The sequence below is a fragment of the Cryptotermes secundus genome, unplaced genomic scaffold (assembly GCF_002891405.2).
Source record: "Cryptotermes secundus unplaced genomic scaffold, Csec_1.0 scaffold124, whole genome shotgun sequence".
Classification (NCBI taxonomy): domain Eukaryota; kingdom Metazoa; phylum Arthropoda; class Insecta; order Blattodea; family Kalotermitidae; genus Cryptotermes; species Cryptotermes secundus.
Window position 1 is genome coordinate 166,689 of NW_019735462.1, and position 26,387 is coordinate 193,075.

The 26,387-nt window shown below is 37.5% G+C and overlaps 2 protein-coding genes across 3 annotated transcripts in view; one reads left to right on the forward strand and one right to left on the reverse strand.

The window, feature by feature from the left end:
- Positions 1 to 3,939: 3,939 nt before the first annotated feature.
- Positions 3,940 to 7,335, reverse strand: LOC111869298 (protein transport protein Sec61 subunit beta). Its single transcript, XM_023860700.2, has 4 exons — positions 7,140 to 7,335; positions 6,936 to 7,033; positions 5,162 to 5,263; positions 3,940 to 4,114 (listed from the first exon to the last, which is right to left on the reverse strand). Exons 1-4 carry the CDS (start codon positions 7,140 to 7,142, stop codon positions 4,027 to 4,029), a joined length of 291 nt encoding a protein of 96 aa, XP_023716468.1. The 5' UTR covers positions 7,143 to 7,335; the 3' UTR covers positions 3,940 to 4,026.
- Positions 7,336 to 7,425: 90 nt separating this feature from the next.
- Positions 7,426 to 26,387, forward strand: part of LOC111869281 (tyrosine-protein phosphatase non-receptor type 23) — a 40,145-nt gene continuing 21,183 nt past the window's right edge. For both annotated transcript variants that reach the window (XM_023860676.2, XM_023860677.2), the window contains exons 1-9: positions 7,426 to 7,607; positions 9,856 to 10,058; positions 11,878 to 12,055; positions 16,952 to 17,096; positions 17,340 to 17,452; positions 20,023 to 20,199; positions 22,428 to 22,669; positions 24,175 to 24,307; positions 24,456 to 24,590. In XM_023860676.2, the coding sequence (XP_023716444.1) occupies positions 7,521 to 7,607; positions 9,856 to 10,058; positions 11,878 to 12,055; positions 16,952 to 17,096; positions 17,340 to 17,452; positions 20,023 to 20,199; positions 22,428 to 22,669; positions 24,175 to 24,307; positions 24,456 to 24,590 (1,413 nt within the window). In that variant the 5' untranslated portion in view covers positions 7,426 to 7,520. The remainder of the gene's footprint in view (positions 7,608 to 9,855; positions 10,059 to 11,877; positions 12,056 to 16,951; positions 17,097 to 17,339; positions 17,453 to 20,022; positions 20,200 to 22,427; positions 22,670 to 24,174; positions 24,308 to 24,455; positions 24,591 to 26,387) is intronic.

Sequence of the window (26,387 nt, forward strand, 5' to 3'; positions counted from 1 at the left end):
GGCACTATGATACAAGCCAGAAGGTGGCAGGTTCGATGCCTGATGAGGTTGTTGGGTTTTTCAGTTGATCTAATCCTTCCAGCCGCACTATTGCCCTGGGGTTGACTCAGCCCCTAATGGAATTGAGTACTAGGAATCTTCCTGGGGGTAAAGTGCGACTAGCGGGTAAGGCTGACAACCTCACTGCCATTTGTGAGCCTACTGTCTAGAAAATGTGGGAGCCTTGACATCTCACAACCCTATGCACCTCCACAGCCTGTTACAGGGATAGCTTTACCTCTTTTTATTATTTTTTTAAACAAATGTTGAGGGTTGTTCAAGTGAACCCTGTTTGCAGATTCAAGTTTGACGAAGACAGCAAGGCCATAGTGATATGATGGTTCCGGCAGCAGACGCAGAGTTCTTGTGGAGAGGTTCCATCAGCTGGTGCATCAGTGCACATGGGGACTAGTCCTTTGCCCAGAAGAATCCCCAAACAGCTTTCATTTAAATAACCCTCATATTTCAGTGTTATTATATCTTCATATGCATAATTTGGAAATTGAGAAACCATGTGAAAGGAACACTGCCACTATATACTGTACAATCTATTGAACCATCAAGAGATTTAATTCTGATGTAGCCAGTCTATGAACTAATTTATAATCTTTCCTGTAGTCATCCACTGAAAAGCTTGCCCACATCTGCTGTAGATTATAGTTTTGGTTAATGTATGTGTCCCTGTGTTGCACTATTAAGAGTGACAAAAAGGAGTTTGTAGGTAGGCATTGTGCAGTGGGTACAGTGTGAAGGTGACCACTCACCTCCATTTAATGTCACAGTTAAGGATGGAGCAGAGCTATACCTCCACTCCTCCATGTATGTTCATGGCATGGTGCTTAATTAAGCCCAGGGATAACTTCACCTTTACCTATACATTATAGGCAAAGTGTTAACAGCAGTTATGTAGATCCAACTTTAGAAAAAGTAGAGTTCTTTCAGAATGATATGTAAGCAGTGCTCTTTGGGGGGGGGGCATCATGCATATTGCTGTGTACGGCCAGAAAAAATGACTACATGAAAGTATCTCTGACTACTAGAATGCAGTGTTGATGTTGAATTCTGGTCAGTATTTGAATGATGCAATATCAGTAAAGTAGTTCACCAGTTCATAACAATCTGGTATTTTGTGAGAAATTTTTGGCTGTGTACATATTTTTAATATATTGATTCAGTGCAAAGGTTAAGAATATGTGGAACTATACCTCACTCCTTCATGTCTTCATGGCATGGTTGGTAATTAGGCACTGGGAAAAGATCACCGTTACATAGTTCTCATTATGTTCCAATTTATTAAGAGGGAACATTTGGAATTATATACTGTTAAACTCGCAAGCTTCATTAATTGTATCGAACCAGTCTCTTTGGCTTTGCTGTTACAAATATTAACTGACAATGCACGTTTTATATGTGTTTTGTCATGTATAAAACACATTGAACATCAAGAGTTTAAGTTCTTAGAGTGGGGAGTATTGGGAACAACTATAACAAATCAAAATCTGATTCAGGAGGAGACTGAACTCAGGCAATGCTTGCTACCATTCAGTCTAGAACCTTTTGTCTTCTTGTCTGCTGTCTAAAAACATAAAAATTAGAATATACAAAACTATAATTTTGCTTGTGGTTCTGTATGGGTGTGAAACTTGGTCTCTGACTTTAAGGGAGAACATAGACTGAGGTGTTTGAGAAGAGGGTGCTGAGGAGAATATTTGAACCAAAGAGAGATGAGGTGATGGGAGGTTGGAGAAAACTGCATAATGAGGAGCTTCATAACTTGCACTCTTCTCCAAGTATAATTAGAATGATCAAGTCAAGGAGGATGAGATGGGCAAGGCATGTAGCATGAGTGGAAGAGGAGGAATGCATATATGCTAATGGTGGGAAAGCAGAAGGAAGGGGACCACTGGGAAGACCAAGATGTAGGTGGGTGGACAATATTAAAATGGATCTTAGAGAGACAGGAAGGGGTGGTATGGATTGGATTGATCTGGCTCAAGATAGGGACCAGTGGAGGGCTCCTGAGAACATGGTAATGAACCTTTGGGTCCCATAAAATGCTGAGAAGTTCTTGAGTAGCTGCACAATTGGCAGCTTCTGTAGAAGGAGCATGAGAGTGGGGAATATAATTGAGTGCTATCATCTGGGAGGGGGCACGCGGTAGCGTAGTTGGTTGAGGCACTGTGCTCAAGCTGGGAGTTCACGGGTTCAAGTCCCGATGAGGTCATTGGATTTTTTCAATTGACTTAATCCTTCCAGCTGCACTATGGCCCTGGGGTCGCCTCAGACTCTAAAAGAAATGAGTACCAGGAATGAATTAAATAATTTTCCTGGGGAGTAAAGCGCGGCTGGCACATAAGGCTGACAGCCTTACCGCCATCTTTGAGCTGATTGTCTAGATAATGTGGGAGCCTCAATGTCTCACAACCCTATGGGCCTTCACGGGCTGTTACAGGGATAGCTTTAATTTACTTTTTTTACTATCTTCTGGGATGTTACACCATGTAATCTGGCATAGGTTGTATACAGGACAGTAAAGAACAGTGAATTGGGAAGGATATGGAAGGAGTCAGTGCTTATCTTAAGATACTTCTGTAGATGCTCCATGGAGGAACCATAAAAACCAGTCAGTTTTGCCAGTCACTGGGCCAAGATTTTGAACCTGTCAGCTGAACATTAAAGTCAGTGTGATCGCCGAAACATGGTGTAGCAGTACATCAAGACATGATGTAGAAGACTGGAAAAAATGACTTGAGATGCTTCATAATTTGCATTATTCACCTAAAGTTTAATTAGGTTTAATTAGGTTAATTAAATGAAGGATGAAGTGAACAAGTTGGTATGGGGAACATGCATACAAAATGTTGGCTGGATAGTGACCACTTGGGAGACCTGGACTTACTGAATTATGCAGGCTTAGGATAGGGCCCAGTGTCAGTTCTTTAAACAATGTGATGAATCTCAGGTTCTACTAAAGTATGAAATTGCTTGAGCAGCTAAGTGACCATGAACTTACAGGAAGACATTGTTCCATTAACCTAGCAACTTCAGAAACATGTTGGAACTGATATGGTAATTTGAAATGGGGTAGGAAATGGCTCAGTCATTTGCATTCATCATGTATCATGCTTTGAAGAAATATGATACATAGCATATAGAACCATTTCTTTTACTCCAAAGTACTAATCTATGTCACCATAAAATTATCTTCTGTATTCCAAGAAAACTGATATTTTGAGATATTTTAATCACTCTTAAATGTGCAACACTGTTATCCAACTGCATATGTTTAAATAATGTAAAGAATATTTACCATGTACCTTTCCTGCAAGTTGTCACCTCATATAAGGATTTAAAATAATTATTTTTCCTGTTCAAAATCGTTAATGAATATAATTATGTTATATAACTTTGAAGGTTACAGGGGATTTAAAAATTAGAGTTTATCAAACTTTTAAATATTTAATTAAAATTCTATATCATTTAAAAAACTAAATTAGGAACTATATTGATGCCCCTTGTCACTGTATCCCTATGCAACCTTCATGCAAATGTAAGACTTTTATAGGATGGTAGTGAACGAGACACACTTTATAAAATGTTTTAATGAAAAGCTTGGAATTATGGTCTCAGTAGTCCAGTGTAACTAACTTTATAATTTTTACAATAATATTTTTAAAACACTTATAGAAGCACATTAATGTAGTGTTGAACTACTTGGAGAAATATTTTTGTACTTAAATGTATATTTATGTGTTATCCTTTTATCTATGTGTATATAAAAACCTGATGATGAGGGCAATATAAAAGAATCAGAACTGTCTCTGGAGTATTCAGTTTCTCTCGCTTTCTCTCTCTCACACATGCATGCACTCATTTCAGTATAAAATTCAGAAGAATAAATGAGAATCACAAGGTAAATAGATTTTATTATATAACATTTAATTACTTAAACAAATATTAATGTCCCATGTTGGAATGATTTATGACTTATGAACGAGTGTATTTTCCCCAGATGTGCAGCATGAAGACGGAAGCAATAAACAGCAGTGACATCACCAGAACAGGAACTGGACCCCTGGAATTTAAATACGACATGTTACTCTTAATGTTATGGATTAAGCATTTTTCAGCCTTTTCCATATGATGGCACATTAGAACATACTTTTACATCTAACAGCATACCAAATCACACCAGAAACAATATTCATATTGTCTTTCATATTTCACTGTCCCTTTTTAGTAATACTTTTTGTAGTACACATTACAGCCTGTTAAGATAAGATTAAAAGTATGGATTCTGTAAATCTGTAGCCTGTAACGAAATGTGAAAAATATTGAGGCAGCAACAGTGACACAAAGAACCACACTACAGCTGATGACAGAACAGGGAAGGAGAAGATTCACTGCTACTACACATGCTGTGTGAAACTGGCAAAAATGCATTCAAATTAAAAATGTTGTGGCACAGACTCATATGCTGATACACTGTTGTCATGGAACACTAGTCAAGAAACACTGTTAAATATTATGCAACTCTGTACAAGGATGAAAGTATTGTCATGTGATTTATATAAAATAGGCCAAATGTTTTAGACATTAACTGTACAAGGTTTTATTTTTTGGAACTGTTTTGTTTTTGTTTCAGGGGTGCATTACAGGCAGAGAGGTAGATCTGTATCTCCTAGCATGTTTGGAGTGTTATAAGGGGGCAGCACTTACTCGCACCCAAACTTTTGTAGCTAGCACCTGTTTTTTCTGACCAAAAGGGCTATTTTTATATTATGGGCATACAAACTATGCATGTTTAGTAATTCTGAAATAGCTAAATATTAGCTTATCCAAACTTTGACCTAGGGTTCTTGTGCAGTGGGTGGCAGCCAGTGTTCGAAACACAGCAATGAAATTTTGATTCAGGAAGAAATTTTCAATATTTAAAGAAAGTGCAGTGCATATAGCACCACCAAATCAGACTATAACCAGCACAACAATAAGATTTTTAAGCTTACATTACTAAAATCTTATGAAAACATTAAACTGTAACCTATATACTCAAGAAAACCAAGCAACAACATTGCTTAGATATCATATTTAGTAAACATATCTCACCTGATAGTATACTTACACTTTAATGCCAGGAGAATCATCAGTATAGAACCTCCACATGCCACCACTCCCTGCTCCAGTGGTTCGGTTCCTGGCTGCTGCAGTTGATGGTGTTGCTTTCCTATAAAGTTAAATAAAGTAAAAACTCTCCTGTTCTTAATTAATTTTCATTCCAAGACAACATATAGGGAGCAAAGGTATAGCTCCATGCATTCTTAACCTTGGAATTAGATTATGGTAAGATAGATTGGGTGGATCCCAATGTTTGTCTGAGTGCTGTGCAGAAGAGGAAAATAATTTACCTCTGGCAGGAATGGAACCCCAATACCTTATTAAACTAGTCTGCAGCCTAGGCATTACACCAACTGAGCTAGTAGGCCTCTCTCATCTGAAGTATGGTTAAGTTAAAAGTGAATTTATTTTGTTTAAAATTCCTTTCTTAGTGGCAGAGGTTTTATATATAGGGAAGTGGCCATGGCATATTTTAAGGCATCACTTCCATAAAATATCACTTTTGACATTTCTTTTTATACACAGGTAAGTGTAATTTAAGCTACATGTAAGAAAGAACACATCCAGACATCTGATAAACGTGATATATGGTATTCAGAATCAACAATATACAAAAAGAAATGCAACTGATCAAAACCCTGGTTAATGTTTGATACACAGGATTCATCTCTCTACATATATTCAAATGTGTGGTCTAATTATTCATGGCTATCATTCTAATTATACTTGTACTCTTCTCCAAGTATAATTAGAATGATCAAATTAAGGATGAGATGGGCAGGGCTTGAAGAGGAATGGATATTGGTGATCGGTAGGAAAGCCAGAAGGAAAGAGACCACTGGGAAGATCAAGACGTAAGTGGGTGGACAATATTAAAATGGATCTTAGAGAGATACGATGAGATGGATTGACCTGGCCCAGAATAGGGACCAGTGGTGGGCTCTTGTGAACATGGCAATGAATCTTCGGGTTAAATAAAATGCTGGGAAATTCTTGAGTGTAGCTGCACAATTGGCAGTTTCTCAAGAATAGCTCAGCTATTCTTGAGTGAGTGAGTGATGGCTGCGCTACCAATAATAATTTTTTCCAGTGTGTATTTACATACAGTCTTCCAACTCATTCAGACATGCACTATATCATGATCTGCCTTAGTCTGCCTTACTGCTATACCAGCAACATCATCTTGCAAAGATAGTTTTCTTTCTGTGCTTTATGCACATCCTTGCCTCCCAAAGGGTTATGTAATGACAGAAATTTTAAGTGGATATGTGAATGCTTTGAAGGGGGAAAATAATAATACATATTTCATTAAATATTTATGAGGGTCCATCATGTCAACCCTCTCAGAAGTGTCACCCTTCCAAGTACAAAGGTATGGTTTACAAGAGTACAATCTCTGCAGGATATCTGCATTATTTTATGGGACTATAACAACAAATCTGAGCAGATCTCCTCTAACCATGACAGAGCACATCCTCGAATTGTGGAGATCCAACAAGGGATGGCCTTCCAGCTTGGGTGGGGATGGATAGATGGTACATTATGAATTGCCACAAAAGGCATCATTCTTTGACACAAGCAGAGATTTTCTTGGTCATCAGAATAACTACCAACAGCTCTAAAAAATCCTATACTGTATAGTATGAAGTGCCAAGCTTATACTGATCAATTTCCCAAGACAGACTGCTAATCTTCAACATTTTAATTCGTATGGCCTTATGGCATTTCTGGTGGATGTTTCTCTTTTCTCTTCTCAGTAAAATAATTTTGTTACTTCTCACCTCTGTCTAACAGTACCACCACTCGCTGCTCTTGGAGCTACAGCTTTGGTAGGGGATCTGCTTCCAGCACCCACAGATGTTGAACTTGGTGCTGCGGGCTGAAAATTCAAGAAAATTATAATTCCGAAGACGAATTTTGGCATGTCCAAGAAATAATTATGTGAATATCTCCAAAAACAGCAAATATGCTTAACATATTATTACCATTTTACAATAATTTGCTTCACCCTATACCACAGGAACAAGCACTGCTTAACTTTTATCGCTCAGCAACAAACCACACACACACTCTAGCACACCAGATAAACAAGAAAAACGACACCCAACAGCTAACCTACTTCTATCTCTACCGCTTCCACGTCTGAAATTTACCGACACGTCACGAACAAATGAAATGTCATCACCGTCATCACCGAGATTACCAACAATGCAATGCAAAATAGAAACCAGCTCGTTGCGCTATCGTGTGATAAAGCGGCAAACTCTATGACAGAATGCGCTGAATTATGTCGACCGCAGCACTGAATAAGTAATTGTGTTTTACAATTTTGGTCGTCTTCGAGTGGAATTTCAATTAACAGAATAATGGAAGCGGTACCTAGGTTGCCGATGCTAAGCTTTGACATGAAAGTGAGTCCAGAAAGTACATCCTTTGGGCCGAAATTGAAACAGGTAACTAAACCACTGTTTAAGTATGTATGTTCCACCAGACAAATTGCACGTTTGTAAATTTCTTAGAGCAGTGCCCGGAGTTAATGTAAAAGTGAATCCTGGCCTTCTGAAGCTTCAGACAGAATTCTCTATTCATAGCCACGTTCCTAGAATTCTTCATTTCCAGGGCCCTTATATCCTGGATCACACCATCTCCCATCTCACTTTCGGTCTTCCAGTCTCCCTAGTCCCTTCAGGTCTGGTTATCAGACACCTTTTTGGCTGTCCTGCTGTTTTCCATACATAGTATGTCCAGCCCAGCTTAATCTTTTTATTTTTATAAGGTGCAATTTTACCTGTGTTTAACTAATTAAGCACCCTGCCATGAAGGCGTATGGATGAGTGGATGTATAGATCCACATTTTCTTGACATCAGCACATTTACTTCTTTAATAGTAAGTTTGTTAAATTTTTCATTCTGCTGCAGTTTTCGTTTGTAAATGGAATGCCTGTGACCATCAAGGTTCCTAACTACAGTGTTTAAACAGAATTTCAGAATGTTTTCTGAGATGTAGGGAAACATGATCTTATCAAAATTATTTTGTTACTAAAACTTTTAACCTTTAAGTCAATTCCAATAACATCGAAACACACAACCCAATATTTCAGACAGTACATGAACTTTACGATAGATAGCATTAAACACGCTACCTAGAAAGATATATAAGAAAGAACAGATACACTATGTTTAGTACACAGGTAGACTGCACTAGTGATACATACGACACAAAAACATAAGTACAGAATCACAACATTTGTTATATGATAACATGATAAAAAATCATGGAAGTGTTTGTGCTAGTTATACTAATACACATTATACATTGCAGTATGACAGCCGCAATAGAGCGCAAAGACAGAACTCTGATCGTGAGGTAGAAACAAAATATTGACATGCATGGAAGCACAGTTAATAAGTATACAGTGCAGTGGTCTCCCCAAAAGAAAAGAAATTAACTGATGATGGCCCATATGGCCGAAACATGTCATAAACTGGAAGGAATATGTGACTAAAGACATTTTAGAAAATTGGATAATCACTTTTAATGTATAGAATATGCTTTTAATGTCCTATTGACATGTAATGATTTTAACACCATCAGAAAGTATTGAAATACATTTTTAGTGTGAAACATATTCCTGATGTCTTTTAAATTGTCGCATTATTGACAGATACTTTGATAATAAGGATCATGCCTCAGTGCAACGGGATGCTTAAATGTAATATTTGGCTTTCAAGTTTAAGCCTGTTTAAAGTGCAGTTATGGTACAGATTCTTCACCTTTCTCTTCCAGGTCAGTTTGCAGTCACAGCCAAGTTCTCTTTTTAGTGTAGATTACCAAACATAGTGGTTGAGTGGATATTACACTTGCTTCATGTTTGGACAGTCCCGGCTTCATTCCTTCGTATAAAGACTTGCTGTCCTGACAGATATTTTATGGTTTTCCATAGTGTCTCCTGGAAAATGCCTGTCATTCCAGGTCAACCTTCAGTTCAATGATACTTGTATGTAACTTATGAGTTTGAGAAAGCGTTCAGTAAGCTAAGAAACAAGAAACAAACAGCCTGGCTAGGTTAGTTTAAGTTAGGCATGATTTTATGTGATTGGGTGAAGCTGGGTTATCTTCAGTTAGTTTATACAGACCTGTACCATTATCTGCATAGGCAGAGTTGAAAAAGAGAGTTAGGTGACATGAAACTGTAGGTTAAGTTTGGTTAGGTTAATATAAAATGTTATCAACTCTGTCCAGTGTGATTGATAAATGTTTTTTCCTTCTTAATCTTGAAAAATGAAAAAAAAAAAATTATCAATCACACTGGGTGGAGTTGATAACCTATTATAATATTGCTAGTGTGCTGGACCAGGATAAACCAAGTCAAATTGGTTAGGTTATGTTTGAAAACTGCAGAATTTTATTAATGTCACTCGCCTTCTTCCTTCTTGACCCTTTCATTGTCTCAATTCCTTGATCCATCTGTTTGTGTACAGACTCCAACTGCATCCAACAGTTGTCACACTTCAGTTATACTAAGCAGTACTGGCCCATACAGATCATTCTAATATGCCAGTCATGATGTGGAAAGATTGTAAGATTTTAAAAGTACTGCATCAGTATTACAATAATGGAAAGTATTGACTTGTATGATTATAATTAACTGTAAGAGAAATGTACATTATGTAATCAACGTGGAAAATTATGTGTTACAGTATATTCGAGATGCTTATCATGAAGATCCAGAAATGTATTCCAATGAAATTCACACTCTTGAGGGTTTACGTGTGGCAGCTACATGTGCAGTGCGTGACGTTACAGGGTGCTCAGCACTGAAGCGTTACTATTGTCAGCTTCATTTCTTGCAGAGCAGATTTCCAATGGGCAAGGATGGAGCTGCTGCAGTTCCTTTTACGTGGTAATTTTTCTTTCAGTATCCTATGAGACAATATTTATAGTATGTTATAGCCAAAATTACTGTAATTATGACTAATTTGTGCTGATCATGGTAGCTGCGCAGTGTAAGGGTGACCACACACCACCTGCATCAAGACAAGCATGAAGACATGAGACAGAAGATGCAGTCTTGCTTCATTCATAATTTGTCAGAATGAAGCTGACATCAGCATCATGACTCAGACTGGTGTGTGGCGGTTTTCATGATCTCATTTGTTCCAACTTTTCTCCTTTCTTTGCGTCATGCCGCAGATATCGTGTCTTGACTGTTACATGTCTTGATACATGCCGGTGTGCAGCCTACGTTAGGCATGAAATGTATTCTTGCACTCGAATGCTGGGATCGTGGGTTCAGATCCCTCTCAAGGTACAGATGTCTGTGTGTGTGTTTATTTTGTGTTTCTGTTGTCCTGTGTGTAGGTAGCGGATTTGCGATGGGCCGATCCCCCATCCAAGTAGTCCTACCGACTGTGTAAAAAAGATTACAAAACTGAAGAAGAGGCCAAGGTCCAACAAAGGGCTGTAGACCCATTGATGAATGAATGAATGAATGAATATCTAATTTGTAAACCAACTGTGATGGGTTGCAGTGTGGCAGTGAGCATTTTCTTCATATGTGGAAGGTCCTATATTTGAATCTGAGTCATGGGAATTTTTTTTCTTCAGTTCCTCAGGGCAGTGGTTCTTTCCCAGATGATTAAACAGTAGTGGGTTCACCTGTCTTACATTGTACAGTAAAAATTATAGTTAACAAATTTAATTGTTACTAATGTGTCTATACATGTGCATTTATTTTTTAATAATTAATACCTTCATGTAGTATTAAAGTTATCGTAATCATAATGACCACCCTTATTCATTGTTCACAATTAAAATTTATTTCAAGAGGGTATATGAAATAATTTAAGTCTTCTGATATAGGCATCTTCCAAAAATCTGGTATTTGTAATGCAGCTCCACCCGTACCCCCATATGTGACTAAACATGTTTATTTATTATACAGTAATTAACACTTACTTGTAATATTAAAATCACTGTAATCATCATAATCACCCTTCAGCTTTTACTGTTGAAATGTATGCAGTATGAACTAATTTAAATTGTCTGATATAGCCATCTTTAAAAAATCTCTGTACTCCCCCCCACCCCCTCATTTGTGACAGCCTCAAAGTTCTCTGTCCTCTTCTTTGATACTTCTCTGGTCACAGCAATAAGTGCCTCAAATGAGAGAAGGAAGATGCAATAATGGAGAAATGTAAACACAAACCATGTAGGTGTGAGAAGGAAATGGAAAATTGAAAAAGTCTCTGACCATGGAATATTAATTTTTCTATATGATGTAAAATATATATAGAGTGCTTACTAGAATTTGTGGAGCTTCATAAATTAAGTTATGGAATGGCAGTAGTCCACAGACCTCCAGTTTACATATTCAGAATTTTGTAGTATTGTAACTGATTTTCAGAACTAGTCAACTGATCATGCTTTTGCTGTTGTTCATCTACATCAGACAAAATGTGCTTGTTCCAGTATTATTCACAGATGCTCACACATTCTTAGTTCCCTCTTACTACACTTATCATTGTTAGATACAGTTTAATTATATTTTATTTATTTACTAGTACTTTATGCAGTTATCAGCAAAGTTGCTTTAGTTTGCTTTATATGATTATATATTTAGTAGTAATATTATATATGTTACATGAGCAGCATGATGCGATTTGCAGTCAGAAGGAATTTCTGCAGCTGTACAATACAAATAAGTTATTGTAATTTCACAGGCGTGACACTTATGCGAATATGGCATGTACTGTGGCAGACATACGTTTTGAAATGGTGTCTATCCTCTACAATATTGGAGCATTGCATTCACAGCTGGGTGCTTCAGACAGCAGAGTAACTGCAGATGGCATGAAACTTTCCTGTACACATTTCCAGTGTGCTGCTTGGGCGTTTCAGGTATTCTTTTATGTTGGTTATTATTTTTATGAAGAAATGTTGGTGTCATTATAACCATTGCATATATCTAAACAAGACAGGAAGTTTAATCAGTTTCAAGTTCATCAGTTTATATTTAATATGTATATCTGTAAGATGTCTTTTTTCCATCAGAATCTTTGTTGAATTTTGAAGTGGGAGTATGATTCCTCTTCACTACAGAAGTGAAAAGACTTGAATTAGGATTAAATTTGGATGAAAAGACTAAGTTGGAAAATAATTCTCCCTTATAACCATGAGATAATCATATTCTCACACACATGCACATGCATATAGTTTTAGTATTTGTAATTGATCGATTTTAATAACTTCAGTGCTATTGTTGGACAAAGTGCAGTGTACAAAATATCTGTACAAATCCATTGATTTTATTGTAAAACTCTGAATTTTGATCATGATTTCTTTATTGAAAGTCATCACAACACAACAATTAAAAATATATGTTTGTAGTTTCAAGTAGTACTTTACTACATGTTTCAGCTTTCAAGAAACCATCATCAGGTAAATACACTTAAAAATTTCTTTAGCTATCGAATTGTGTCCTAATTACATGATATAGTATTAGATTTTTCAAATAGTATACAATAAAATAAAATTACAATGAAAGTAAACGTCTTAAAATTAACTAGTTACATAATTAAAATACAGTTAAGAATTGTACATATAATTATATTTCAAAGTAGGTAGCTGCAATCGTAATAATATGGTGCTTATGCGGACATGCTGTATGCACAGATGTTATGGTGCTCGGAGGTCCATTGCTATATTGTACGTTCTTATTTAATTTTGATTTCTATTTGCCATGCGCCTCCATTTATGTGTATGTGTCCAATCTGATGAAAAGATGGATTACAACAAAGAAATATATAATACACAACAGGATGCATTCACTAAAAATTGATCATAATTGATGAAGCGTCTTGTGTGACATCATGTTTCTATTGTTCTGAAGCTTGAGAGGGATCTTCCAGGATTATTCAGAGTCCTATATACAGATTCTGTGGCAATAATAAGCAGCAACTCTCCCACTTGTCCCTCTCTTCTAACGGTATGTCTTATTACCACCTTGAGGGTTTGTCCCAAATTGTCACCATTTCACAACCCTCTTCCTTGAAGAAACAATGTTTGTACCACCTTACAATTCTTTTTTCTCTAGAATTTCTGTCTCATATCTTCTTTTCTCTTTCCCTAGGTATTTATATGACTTTGACCATCATCATTAAGTAATTTTCTCGGCTCCTTTATTTTCATTATTTAATTTATTCGTGTGGGAGTGAGACAGCCTTTTTGTACTTATGCCACTAGTTGTCCTATTGTACCAGCCTCATATGACAGAGGAGTGAATATAACATTGGTAGAATAATAACTAGGGCCCAGATCTTTATGCACTAAAGACACTTAAAATATGTGCTAAGAAGTGGGAAAATATGCACCAAAATAAAACAATATGCACTTAAGAAACAGGTCACTTTATTCAGACTCGCCTATTTACATGTATCATTCGCTGCAGAAAGTAGCATTACAATAGGCAACTAGAAGTCTTTCAGTGTTTTCTGGAGACAGACTGCATCTGTTGTCTGTCAAAATGAGTTTTTAGGCTGATAATGAGCTTTCTACATCAACTGACGTGATTGGACAGTATTTATACACTGGCGCTGAAGGTTCGGAACATTCATGTGGCTAAGATACCCTAATTCCACTCAAGTACTGACTAACTGACTGAATCTTTTTTAGTCCTGGGTTCGAATTCAACACCATTTCTAACTTGCATTTAATCTTCTCTCCAATTTCGCCTGGAGCAGAAGTCAGTGAACAAGTTGCTTTCTGAACGAGTTCAAGTGAGTTGTGAAGGAGTGCACCACAAGACTCTAAGCTCTCAGTGGCTTTTGAAACTGTAGAAAAATGTGCATGGATAAAATTCACATCTTGATAAACAGTATCACCTCAAAACACCACTTTTGATTCACAGACACATGCATACTCATCTTCAAGTTTTGTAACCATTTCTTTTACTTGATTGAAATTCTCCTGATAAAATGAAACTGCGGATAACCATGTCCCCCACCTAGTTAGGACAGGTTCACGTGGCAGAGGAACCTGAGTTAGGCAATCTTTGTAGAGCTGGACACGAAGCTGGTGCTTTCAGAAACAGTTTTTTCCCAATTGCAATGAAATTGTTAACAGCTGGAAACTGTCCATGTATTTTTCCTGCCATATGGTGTAATCCGTGTGCTAAACAGGTTACATATATAAGATTTGGATAAAATACTTGTAAGGCCTTTGCTGCTTTCAACATGTAGGAAGCTCCATCTGTGAGTAATACAAGCACCTTAAACAATTATTCTCAATTTCAGATGGCCATAATAGTAGCAAAGAATCATTGACAGTACACGATGACACCATCTGTTGAATAGTCACTGTTACCCGACACCCACCGATTTTGTAAATATCTACGGCTGCACTTTTCTTTAGGCATTTTCAGTACATAAACACTTTTTTGATGCAGTCTGTTAAAGAAAAAATTAACGCATTAACTGAAGAAACTTCTCTCAAGACCAACCCTCTTATGCTACTGTCTGCTGTTATGGTCAAAGGAATGCAGGAAAATCCTACACCCTCCCTTTCCAAATAGCTAAGCTGCCTACTTGCATTGTAAGTGGTAAAAATGCTGTTATTCAGAGAGTTGAGAATAGCAGCTGGCAAGGGATGTCCAAAACATAGGAAAAACCGATTTTGTTAGAGAATATTGAAATTATCCTTAATTTCAAACACAGATGCAGAAATATGCTCTTACATTTAGAATATGCAATAACAACCAAAAACCCTCAAAATATGCATTCGCATATGCACATATGCATTTTAAAAAAATCTTGGCCCTAATAATAACTGGCAGAGAAAATTGAAGTACTGAGAGGAAATTTGTCACTGTGTCCACTATAAATCCCATATGAACAGCACTGAAATTGAACCCAGGCCTCCTTGGTGGAAAGCTACCAACCACATGAGCCTATTTTTAACAAAATTACATTTTTATAATATAAATTTAACAGTTGAAATTATATGCAAACTGAACGAAAAATTTATTTATAAATCACTGATTCGGTTCCATATCAGTAAACAACCCAATAATGAGTGATATATTCATATAATGATTTCCTCATGATGACCCAACAGAGTCAAAACATGTAGCCGCACACAGTAAATAAATACTAATACTGTAGTAGTGATTAGTTTATTATAGAATTGTTGTGTTGACTGATACATTAAGAATACCACACATGAGTTGTGTCATGGTTTCTACTACTCTGTTCCTTGGTCTCTGTTATGTCATATACTGTTCTTGTCACTTTCTTTCAAACACCCTCAGTCTCTAAGCTACAAGTCTTATAGAGTGGTGAAAGTTTACGTTGTGGTCTTTGGGATTACAGCAACAACATGTCCACATGATGTCACAACTTAGAAGCTCACAATCTAGTTCCTCAGTCTGTGTTTTCATCTTCACTGACTGACTCACTCACTCATTCATGGAGCTGAGCCTGTCTTGAGAAGACACCAATTGCACAGCCACTCCAGAGCTTCCCAGCATTTTATGGAACCCAAAGGTTCATTACCGTGTTCACAAGAGCCCTCCACTGGTCCATATCCTGAGCCACATCAATCCAATCCATACCATCCTATTGTCTAAGATCCATTTTAATATTGTCCATCCACCTACGCCTTGGTCATGCCATTGGTCTCCTTCCTGCTGGCTTTCCCACCAATTTTCTATATGCATTCCTCTTCTCCCATTCATGCTACATGCCCTTCCCATCTCATTTTCCTTGACTTGATCATTCTAATTATACTTGGTGAAGTGTACAAGTTATGAAGCTCCTTATTATGTATGTAGTTTTCTCTAACCTCTTGTCACTTCATCTCTCTTCAGTCCAAATATTCTCCTGAACACTCTGTACAATGTGTACAATGTGTGTTCTCAGTCTATGTTCCTTCCTTAACGTCAGAGACGAAGTTTCAGACCCATTCAGAACCACAGGCCAAATTGTAGTTTTGTATATTCTTATTTTAATGTTTTTAGACAACAGATGAGAAGACAAAAGGTTCTGGACCAAATGGTAGGAAGCATTGCCTGCATTCATTCTCATTTTAATTTCCTCNCACCCATTCAGAACCACAGGCCAAATTGTAGTTTTGTGTATTCTTATTTTTATGTTTTAGACAACAGATGAGAAGACAAGGTTCTGGACCGAATGGTAGGAAGCATTGCCTGCATTCATTCTCATTTTAATTTCCTCCTGAATCAGGTTTTGGTTTGTTATCCTTCCCAAATATCTGAACTGTGCCACATCTTCAGAACATTTGTTAGCTCTCTTTATGTCATGATTTTCCTCTGCATTCTGGTGATGAGACGGTAACACATACTTAGTTTTCTCTGTTTACTTCTCCTTACTAGCGTCAATTAAAGTCTGTATGTGTCTTTATGGTATTTATATTAATACCCAGCAGAATTCACGTCATCAGCATAGACCAACAGCTGATGTGTCCAATTTCATTTTAGTCCCACCTGGTTTTCCTGGACTTTGTTAATAGCATATTCTAAAGTAGAGTTGAAGCAGTGGCAATAAAGCATCTCCTTGTTTTAGACCATTCAGGATAGGGAAATTATCAGACAAATGCTTTCCTATATAGACATTACTTTATGTTTCATTCAAACACATTTTAATTAGCCTAACTAGTTTCATGGGTACTCTATGAGAATATCGTACAGTACTTCCCTCCTAACTAAATCATAGGTTTTCTCCAGAGTGTTTAAATACGAATTATTTAATATTTATGCCTGCATCTTTTCTCTTCTTCCAGCACTTGAAAGACACATTTCCACAGCCTGCAGGTGTTGATTTAGCCCCAGATGTTATGCAGTTTATGTATCATCTTAGTTTGGCTCAAGCACAAGAGTGCATTTTGGAGAAAAGCATGATGGATAACAGGAAGGCAACAATCATTGGTGAGTTTCACTTTTAAATGTTAATGTTGCATTACGTACAGCCAGTTCTTAATACTAGGTCTAGTGTATTTATATTTTAACCAGACACTGAAGAACGTCCAAAGGAAGTTTTGTGTGTGTGTGTGTGTGTGTGTGCGCGTGCGTGCGTGTGTGCGTGCAAGGCTATTGTCATAAACCTCTAGAACTACATTAATTATTTTGATTCTCTTTGAATCGCCATTAAAGTTTGTTATTTTCTTCCAGCCAAGGTTGCTGTTCAGATTGTAGATTACTATAATCTGGCACTCAACACACTAGACCAAGGTGGCAGTGAAGATTGTTCACTCCCTGAAACTTTAGGCACCAAGATTTATAAGGTAAGTTCTCATATAGTAGCACAAAAATAGGAGTTATACAATTAATTATCATAGCACAGAATTCTCTAACTTATCTCAGTTTTGTATAATAGCATTACATTTTCAAAGAACCAGTATTGTGTATTATCAGGTGAGGCAATATACTTGGCTACCAAAGATAAAATTTAATAATTGTCTCCAACAAACTTGATAATGTTCTGAGGACTGAATGCACATGTTTGACCAGAAAACTTACTTCTGAATATTTATTTTAGGTGAGTGAAAAAGTCAAGAATGCTGAATATAAATTTAAATTACATACAGACAGGATGGTATTTGTATATTGACAAGTGACCCAAGTAACTTTAAAATTTCCTGCCTTGTCCCTCATGTTAAGTTGTGACAGGTTCCTGATTTTCTAAAGTTTCTGAAGACAAAATTTTGGATTGTACCTTGAAGTGTATCACAGCGTCCTCCTTCCAAATCTTTACCTGTTTGCCATTCATAACTCTATTCCCATGTTTGTTGATATTACAACATATCTGCAGTTGAAAGAGCATTTCTGAATAGCTGTATCAAGAGTTATCTCACATTGTGAACTCCTTTGGAAATGGTGAATTTGTGAGGAGCTGTAGTAGTGTAGCTGGTATATCAACTGGCAATGGGCTGGACAACTGAGGGGTCAGAATTTGAGTCCCAGTAGGGTCAAGAATTTTCTCTTCTCCAAATTTTCCAGACCGGCTCTGGGGTCCACCCAACCTCCTATGCAGTGGGTACCGGGGACTTTTTCCCCAGGGGTGAAGCGGCAGGGGCATGAAGCTGACCACTCTCCTCCAGCTAGTGCTGAGGCCAAGAAAATGTGGATCTGTGCATCCATTCCCCCATACATCTTCATGGCATAGTGCTTAATTCATTGAGCACAGGAACAACTTTACCTTTTTACCTTACTGTGGTGAATTTGTGAGATTTGCTGAGAAGTGAAGAAGAAGATTGTTTTTCAAAGATGTGTAATTCTGCAAAGGAAATGCAGGTGTGAGAATGAACATAGCAGGTAGACCCAGCTACTAAGTTTGATGATCTCTGCCATCAGAGGGCTTTGCTTTCCAGTTGACTTGTGCTGTCTTTGCCCACTTCCTAGCACCGTCTTTTCATTAAACATAGAATGATGTAGCAGCTTATGAGGTTTATACTCAGACCTTTTACGCTCTCCATGTTTAAGACCAGTTACTTGCTTGTTGTGGAATACTTCAAGGTATTATTGGGACATTTGTCTGGAGAAACTAAAGGAAACCACAAAAATCCTTAAATGGATTTGAGCCAAGTACCTTTCAAATATAAATCTATAACATTATTACTACACAACCTGCCCAGTATGCACAGAGTGATTGTTCAGGATTATCAGTAGAGCCACTTATGGAACCTGAAAATATGAATACCTTTGTATGGATCTGTAGGCATAGCTAATTCGAATGCATGCCACAGTTGTGTGCTGAGTTTACAAGTACCATATTTTACAGTCAGCGTATAGTTGCTGCAAATGTATCTTGGTGAGTAAATGAACCTTGTAATGTGTGCATCATCTTGAACGTTGACACTTTGACCTTTGGTTTTATGAACTGAGAGACTTTTGTCATAAAGATATGTATTGTTCTTTCAGGCAGAGTATGTGTTCTGCTAAATACCATGTTGTGTGAGTTGCAGTGTTGATGCTGATCACTGTGTAGATGTGCATACTGTGTGTGTAGAGTAAGTGATTACTAGTGACAAAAGAGACTGAATCTCTTGGTGTGATTGACTAGTGTATTACTGTATGTGTCACTTTCATAAATTATGTGTGATGCTGGGGACCGCCTCTGTGGTCTAGTGGTCAGAGTTCCTGGCTACAGATCCAGAGGTCCCGGGTTCCATTCCTGGCACTACCAGATTTTCTGAGAAGTAGTGGGTCTGGAATGGGGTCCACTCCACCTCATGAGGATAATTGAGGGGCTGTTTCAAGGAAATTGCTGCTCCAGTCTAGGAAACTGAGATTAACAGGCGTGAGGATCTGTTGCGCTGCGTTGCGCTGACCCTCTGTCCACAAAAGTTGGCGCTAACTTCACTGACATGAGGCAGTTGCTAGGTCGGTATAGTTTGCTTGCGGACTACAGGCCATGGAGTTTTTTTTTAATGCTGGGATAGATCAGTTGGTATAGTGACTAGGCTATGGGCTGGATGACTGGGGTTTGAGTCCCAGCAGGGACAAGAGATTTTTCTCTTCTCCATACTGTGTAGACTGTCTCTGGGGCCCACACAGCATCCTATCCAGTGAATACCAGGGATCTGACCTCTGGGGTAAAACTGCAGGGGCATGAAGCTGACCACTCACCTTCATCTAGTGCCATGGATAGGAATGCTGGAGCTATACCTCCACTGCTCAGTATCCCTTCATGGCATAATGCTTAATTATACATATAAGTACAGGGATAATTTTATGTTTACCTTTACTGGGTAGAACATAATATGTTCACTTTACTTTTGAAATTATATTGATATATGCTTTGTATTTTATGCTTTAAAATTAATTACTGTGTTCTCTTCATTATGTTTGACAGAAGTGGAAGAGGTATGTGAAGTTCAAAATAGCATATCACTCATGCGTGTCACTTCTGTACCAAGGACAGCAGGCAGAAGAACAACAGAAAATGGGTGAGAGGGTGGCATATTATCAGGCAGCATCAGAGAAACTGGAAGAGGCAATGAAATTGTCAAAAGGAATGGATAACATTGAGGTACCTGAAAATCAGCCTTATTTATAACTAAAGTGAGATGTTCTGTAATTTATATGTATCACAGTTTTTATTTGTTACTTGCACAAGGTATGTGAAAATAGATGTGTAATAGTGAGGTCATGTTTTTCTGACTGCAACATTGTAAGCTGTTAGGTGGATTTCATTGTGTATATATATTCATCCAGTTTGATGCTCACTATATATGGAGTTAAAATTATGCAGTTATATTTCTCAAATTTGCTGATTGTAGAAGAAATTAGTACATGACATAAAATATAATCCCATTAAGACATGCAACTTTTGTTTGAAACATTTTTGTATCTGGACAGTAATTAATGAAATATTACTTTTAGCTGTCAGAGAATGAAAAATACAGGTGATAATAGGATACTTTGCCATAGCTAAGGTGGGTTAGACCAGTGTTCTGCAACCTTTTTCTACTCACGGCGAAGTATTCGTGACTCAACACGGCACACCAAAATGTTATTCCCCTCAAAAACGCATTATATCAGACAATTAATATAAATATGTAACGTGATCAACTTCTTACTATAATATTATTATATTTTTATTTTATTATCATTAAACAGAAATTGACTCGTGCGTTTATTAACAATTAATGAACTGCAATTCACTGTAGAGTGTAGAAAATACACTTCAATTACTATTAAAGTAAATACAATAATTCTACTCATACCTTCAGTGTGATACTTGCGCCTGCGTAGCTGCACACTGGTGACTGATCCGTGGTGGAATCGTTGACAGCGCAAGTCTCATTTCTTCATCGATGTATTTGAGCCGCTCCCTCTTTGATGTCTTAATTTCAGTTAATGTCGAGAAGCCCAGTTCGCACAAATATGTAGTTGAAAATGGCAATAACACATTAACTTCCATCTTGGAGATAGCCGGGTATCCACTCCTTATTGCCAACCATCATGTATCCAAAGGCACTTCGAGAAGTTTTAGTTTCAATGTTCTGTCTGCTTTTAAATTTGCGAGTTCCTCTTGCATATTAATCAGAAGATGTTCTGAATTCACAACAAATGGATCATGAACCCAGTCAAAATCTTGTACACTCTCTCCAAAATACTTACTGAATTTCTGCTGCAGCATTTCTAAATGTTCTTTAATTGTGTCCATCACCACTTTATTGCCGTCAGCAAGTGGCCATACAGTCGGGGACATCTCAAACGACCCATCTGTAATTCTCTAACTAGCACCCAAAATTTGCGAACTACTTCAGAGCACGGCTGTGATAGAACTGAAACAGTTGTAAAACGCGGGATCTCTACTCTTCAAATGGAAGAAGTGACACTATACCGACTTATTTTTTAAATATTTATAATTTTAAATGAAGTCCAACAATCGGTGGGTGCATCGTTACAGGAAGAAAGTCATAAAGTTGAAGAAGCTCTAATTTCTAACAAACACGGACAAATACCAAAACAGCGTTATAAAAGACAGGAAAACCCATGCTAATCCCTGCAGTTTTAGGGAAAAGCATGTACACAGAACATGCAGCAAACATATCAAAGAAGCTGCATAGATGCGAGAAAAATAAAAATAAATCAATAATGAAAACTATGATTTAACAACAACTGTGATTAAATAATTTACATTTAATTTCTTAGAATACAACATTACTGTACATAAAAAATCATAGCATGTAATAAAGAATAAACAAGCATCATCTTATTTAATCAGTGCAGTGGCTGAGAATAAAATACAAGCATATGAAACACGGTAATTGGGATAAAATAAAACGAATAAAATTCAACAGTTAATTTCTTACAATAGGTAAAAGTTTGCGTCACACCTTTCACCTTGTGACAGCACACCAGTGTGCCACGGCACACCGGTGCGGAACACTGGGTTAGACTCTGTCGTCTCAATATGGAAGCCCAGATTTAATCCCAGGTGACTTCATATTAGATTCATGGTGGATGAAATGACATGAACAGGTATTTTTCCTGAGTTTTTCCCTGCCCCCTGCTAAATACCATCCTACCATTGCCCCATACACATCCATCACTGTCTCCTCAGGTGTGCAACAGTCCTGACTAGGCAGCACATTATCATTTCACACGTTCTGAAGTTTCCTGCTTCATCTTGACCCCTCACTTGGCTGATTTCAGGGTAAGGAAGTTTTTTAATAGGAGATATGCAGCAAGAGAACTCTTCGTAACTTTGGTTTATATTGATTCTCTCATTTTGTGCCTTTCCTTCAGGCTATAAATGAATCACTTACCTTCACAATGGATGTTGTGGAAGGAAAGAAGAAGGCAGCAAAAAATGAAAATGAGTTTATCTACCATGAAGAGGTGCCAGATAAAGACTCACTTCCTGATGTAAAAGGAGCGTCTTTAGTGAAAGGGATTCCTTTCAATGTGAATGATCCAGAGGTGTCAGGTCCAGACATTTTTGCTCGTCTAGTTCCTATGAAGGCACATGAAGCTTCTTCACTCTATAGGTGAGATTTTTTTCTAGTAAAGATGTACACAAACTCCTCGGTTTACAAAGATACTATATTCTAGGACATAACACTGTGCAGTTCATTGTAAGTATACCAGTGTGTCAGAGGAGCATATTGCCTCCATCTTCAGTGTCAGAGATCAAGCTAAACAAGATACCAGCATGAAAGCAGGTGGCAAACAGAGCAAGTTTTCTCGCTAGTATCTTGCACGGCTTATTCTTTGACCCTGAAGATGGAGCTGTGTGTTCCTCTGATACTTCAGTTGACTTTCAACAGAATACATGGTGTTATATTCCAGACGATAGTACTCTTCATAACCACTGGTGTGAGAACCGCAAAACCTATATCCTCAATTTAAAAATCTTCAGTTAATGAACCGAACGTGCAATTCACGTGAAAAATTAATACTATATTTTGGTGTTCTCTGCCTTCTTGCTTTGACATTTCAACTTATATGTTAGTTGTCCAACAACCAAGCCCCTCCAACCATTTCTTGTCTCTCTAACGTTCCTTCTCTTCAGTTTTGTCCCATGTTCTTCCTTCTGACATCTTTCCTAATCTGTTGGGCCCATCCAGATCTTGAGCATTTTCTCGTTATTTCCATCGTCAGAATTTTCTTTTGGATTCTTTCTTTGTATGTTTTTAAAATGTGCCCATGCCATCTTATTTTCTGATTTATTAATCAATCTTCCATTGTTCTGTTTTTAAATACACCCAAACATTTATTTTTGTACCACATAAAGATCTTATGCTATAAAGTATACTAATGTCTTCAGCTATCCATTCCCATGTTTCTGCTTCATATATTGAAACATTTCTAAATGTCATTTCTAAATGAATTATTTTTCTTGTCTGGATGTTCCCATATCTTTAGTATATCTCAGAGTAAATGGTAAAGTTTTCCTTTAATTTTGTGCTTTCTGTAATTTCTTTGTAACTCTTCCATTTAGCACAGTTTTACCTATGAGCTGGATGGCTTGCATTCAGTTCCTTGCAGGGGCAAGAGATTTCTGTCTTATCTGCAGTGTCCAGACCAGCTTTGGGGCCTACCCAGCCTCCTATCCAGTGGGTACTAGGGGCTCTTTCCTTGGCGGGGGAGTAAAGCAGTTGGAACATTATGGTGACCACTGAACACCTATTGCCAAGGTCAAGAATGGTGGAGCCGTACATTCACACCCTCATATGTCTTTGTAGTCTGGTACTTAATTAATTAAGCACAGGAACAGCTTTAGTTTAATACTTGGTGGATTATATGTCGATCCTACATAATTTTGTTATAGATTACTGTGTTTGATGTGACACCATGTATTCTGGTGGAAGTTCATCAGTATTTCAGAGGAAGATGGAGGTAACATGCTCTTTTGAAATGTCTATAAACTTCTATGAGAATAACAGTCTATCACATCCCAGAAGACAGGAATCCTCATAGCTCTTGCTGTCAGAACTTCAGATCTCACAGGTTTATTGTTCTTTTCATGATGGTATTAACATTTATGTTGCAGTGAAGAGAAAGCCAAGCTGCTGCGGAGAGTTGGTGGTATGATAGATGAGAAGGACCAGGAATTGGTAACATTTATGACCTCCCTTCAGCTTGATCATCTAAATATTTACTCAGAGCCAAACAGGCTGCCACAGGTAATCCCATAAACTAAACCATGATTCCAGGAATTGTTAAAGTATACTGAGTTTAAAAATGCAATTTTGCATACTGGTACCTCTTTTGGTCTTAACGTTCTCTTTAGCGGCTGTAAATGTATTGTTAAGACCACACTTTCCTTTGCAGGAGTTAGTTGACAGATGTGCAGCTCTTAGTGCCAAGCCAAATACCATTCAGAATCTTGTGGATTCTATGAACAAACTAGCAGACACATATCATGATGTTGAGGGCATGCTGCAAGACATTAAAGAATTAATTCAGGTATATTCAGTTTGTTTATCTGTTGTATGTAAAAATATAACTTTTCTGCCCTTTCTATCACAGACCTCACAGAAAATAGCCAACAATACACAGTTTATTTCATATTCTTGCCAGTATGTGCAGTATCCATGGTTGTTGAAGTGGCATGCAGGTATTGCAGTAAGGCTTTTGTGTATGATTTGAATTCTCATCCCTAATTTTTTAATTACATGGGAAAAATTGCAGTTTCCTCATGTGAGTATTATTCCTTTTTTAATGCATTAACTACTTTGTATTGTGACACCGAGAAGGAAAGCAACAGTACCCAGCTGAAGAAATGGCATGTTATATTATTAAGTTCTTTTGTCTCCCCATTTCTTTTTGTTCTGTCTGACTAATATTTGCCTTGATTATGGATTATAAATTCTGCTACTAAAGGGAAAGTTGTCCCTGTGCTTAACTAATTAAGCACTGTGCCCTGAAGATGCATAGGGGAGTGGATATACAGATCCACACTTTCTTAACCTTGGCATTGTTTTGGAGGTGAGTGGTCAGCTTCACACCCTGGCTGCTTTACCCCCAGGGAAAGAGCTGACTGACCCATTGGTTAGAGGCTAGGGCTGGGTGGGTCCCAGAGCCTTTTTGGACAACATGGATAACAGAAAATTCTTGATTCTACCGGGACTCAAACTTCAACCTTTCAGTCATCCAGCCCATGGCAGTAGCTATACCATCTGCGCTATTCCAGCTCCCAAATTCTGCCACCAAACTAAGAAAATGCATTTCATGCACTGTAATCTGTATTTTAAAATTTTCTGTTATTTTCTGGATTTTTGAACTTATGAATCGCTTTGTAATTTAAAAAACATTTTACCATTTTGAGGAATTAATGTAGACTTTTCCATTACAAAACTAGAGGATGGAGTTAAATTACTTCCCAATTACTTACTTATGTTACCAGATGACTTTGGCTGTGGATATACTTTTATGGTTTGATTAAAGACAATGTCGTTAACTCATACTATAGCATACATAGTATGAAAGTTAATAAATAACTGGATAGGGCATGGAGGAAAGTGTTAATCGAAGAACAGTCTTGGCATTTGCCTGGAGAGACTGAGAAAGACCACAAAAATCCTTGATCAGGGTAGTCAGTGTCCCAGCTGAGATTTGAATTGGGCTCCTGAATACAAGTCAGAAGCATTAGGCAACATGCTTGATTTGATCATACATTTGGTATGAAAAAGTCAATGGTAACATATTTTAAAGAAATCTTAAATGATCAATTTTTATGAAACTTAGTGTGAATATTATGCCATTGGAGACCATTCTGTCTTCATAATTTTTTAACTCCCTGTCTACAACAGTGCATGATGATTTTGAGAATTTGTGAGGTGAAAACACTACTAGCCTGTCAATGAAGAGTTGTAGTTTATTAATGAAAGATAAATGTAAAGTTGCCCTAGCACCTAATTAAGTACCCTGTCATGAAGACATATAAGGAAGTGCAGATATAGCTCCAGCCATTCTTAACCTCGGGACTGGATGCAAGTGAGTGGTCAGCATGACATCACACCCCACAGAAGGAGTCCCTGGTAATGGGTAGGAAGCTGGGTGAGTACCAGAGCCAGTCTGGATGCTGTGGAGAAAACAGAATTCTCTGCTCCATATTCATTAATTCAGAGATCAGTTATGTTTTCAACTTCATATGTTTTATAGCAGTGCTGTCCAACGTTCTTATGTACTTGGGCACAATTCACTGATGCCTGTGGAGGTGCGGGTGCCACCACACACTACTACTACTACTACTACTACTAC

What these genes read in the sequence shown, in the direction of transcription:
- LOC111869298 (XM_023860700.2), bottom strand. An exon ending in GGTGGTACTGTTAGACAGAG is followed by an intron (nt 5,264 to 6,935) that starts GTGAGAAGTAAC and finishes TTAACTTTATAG; the next exon opens with GAAAGCAACACCATCAACTG. An exon ending in GATTCTCCTGGCATTAAAGT is followed by an intron (nt 4,115 to 5,161) that starts GTAAGTATACTA and finishes TTTAAATTCCAG; the next exon opens with GGGTCCAGTTCCTGTTCTGG.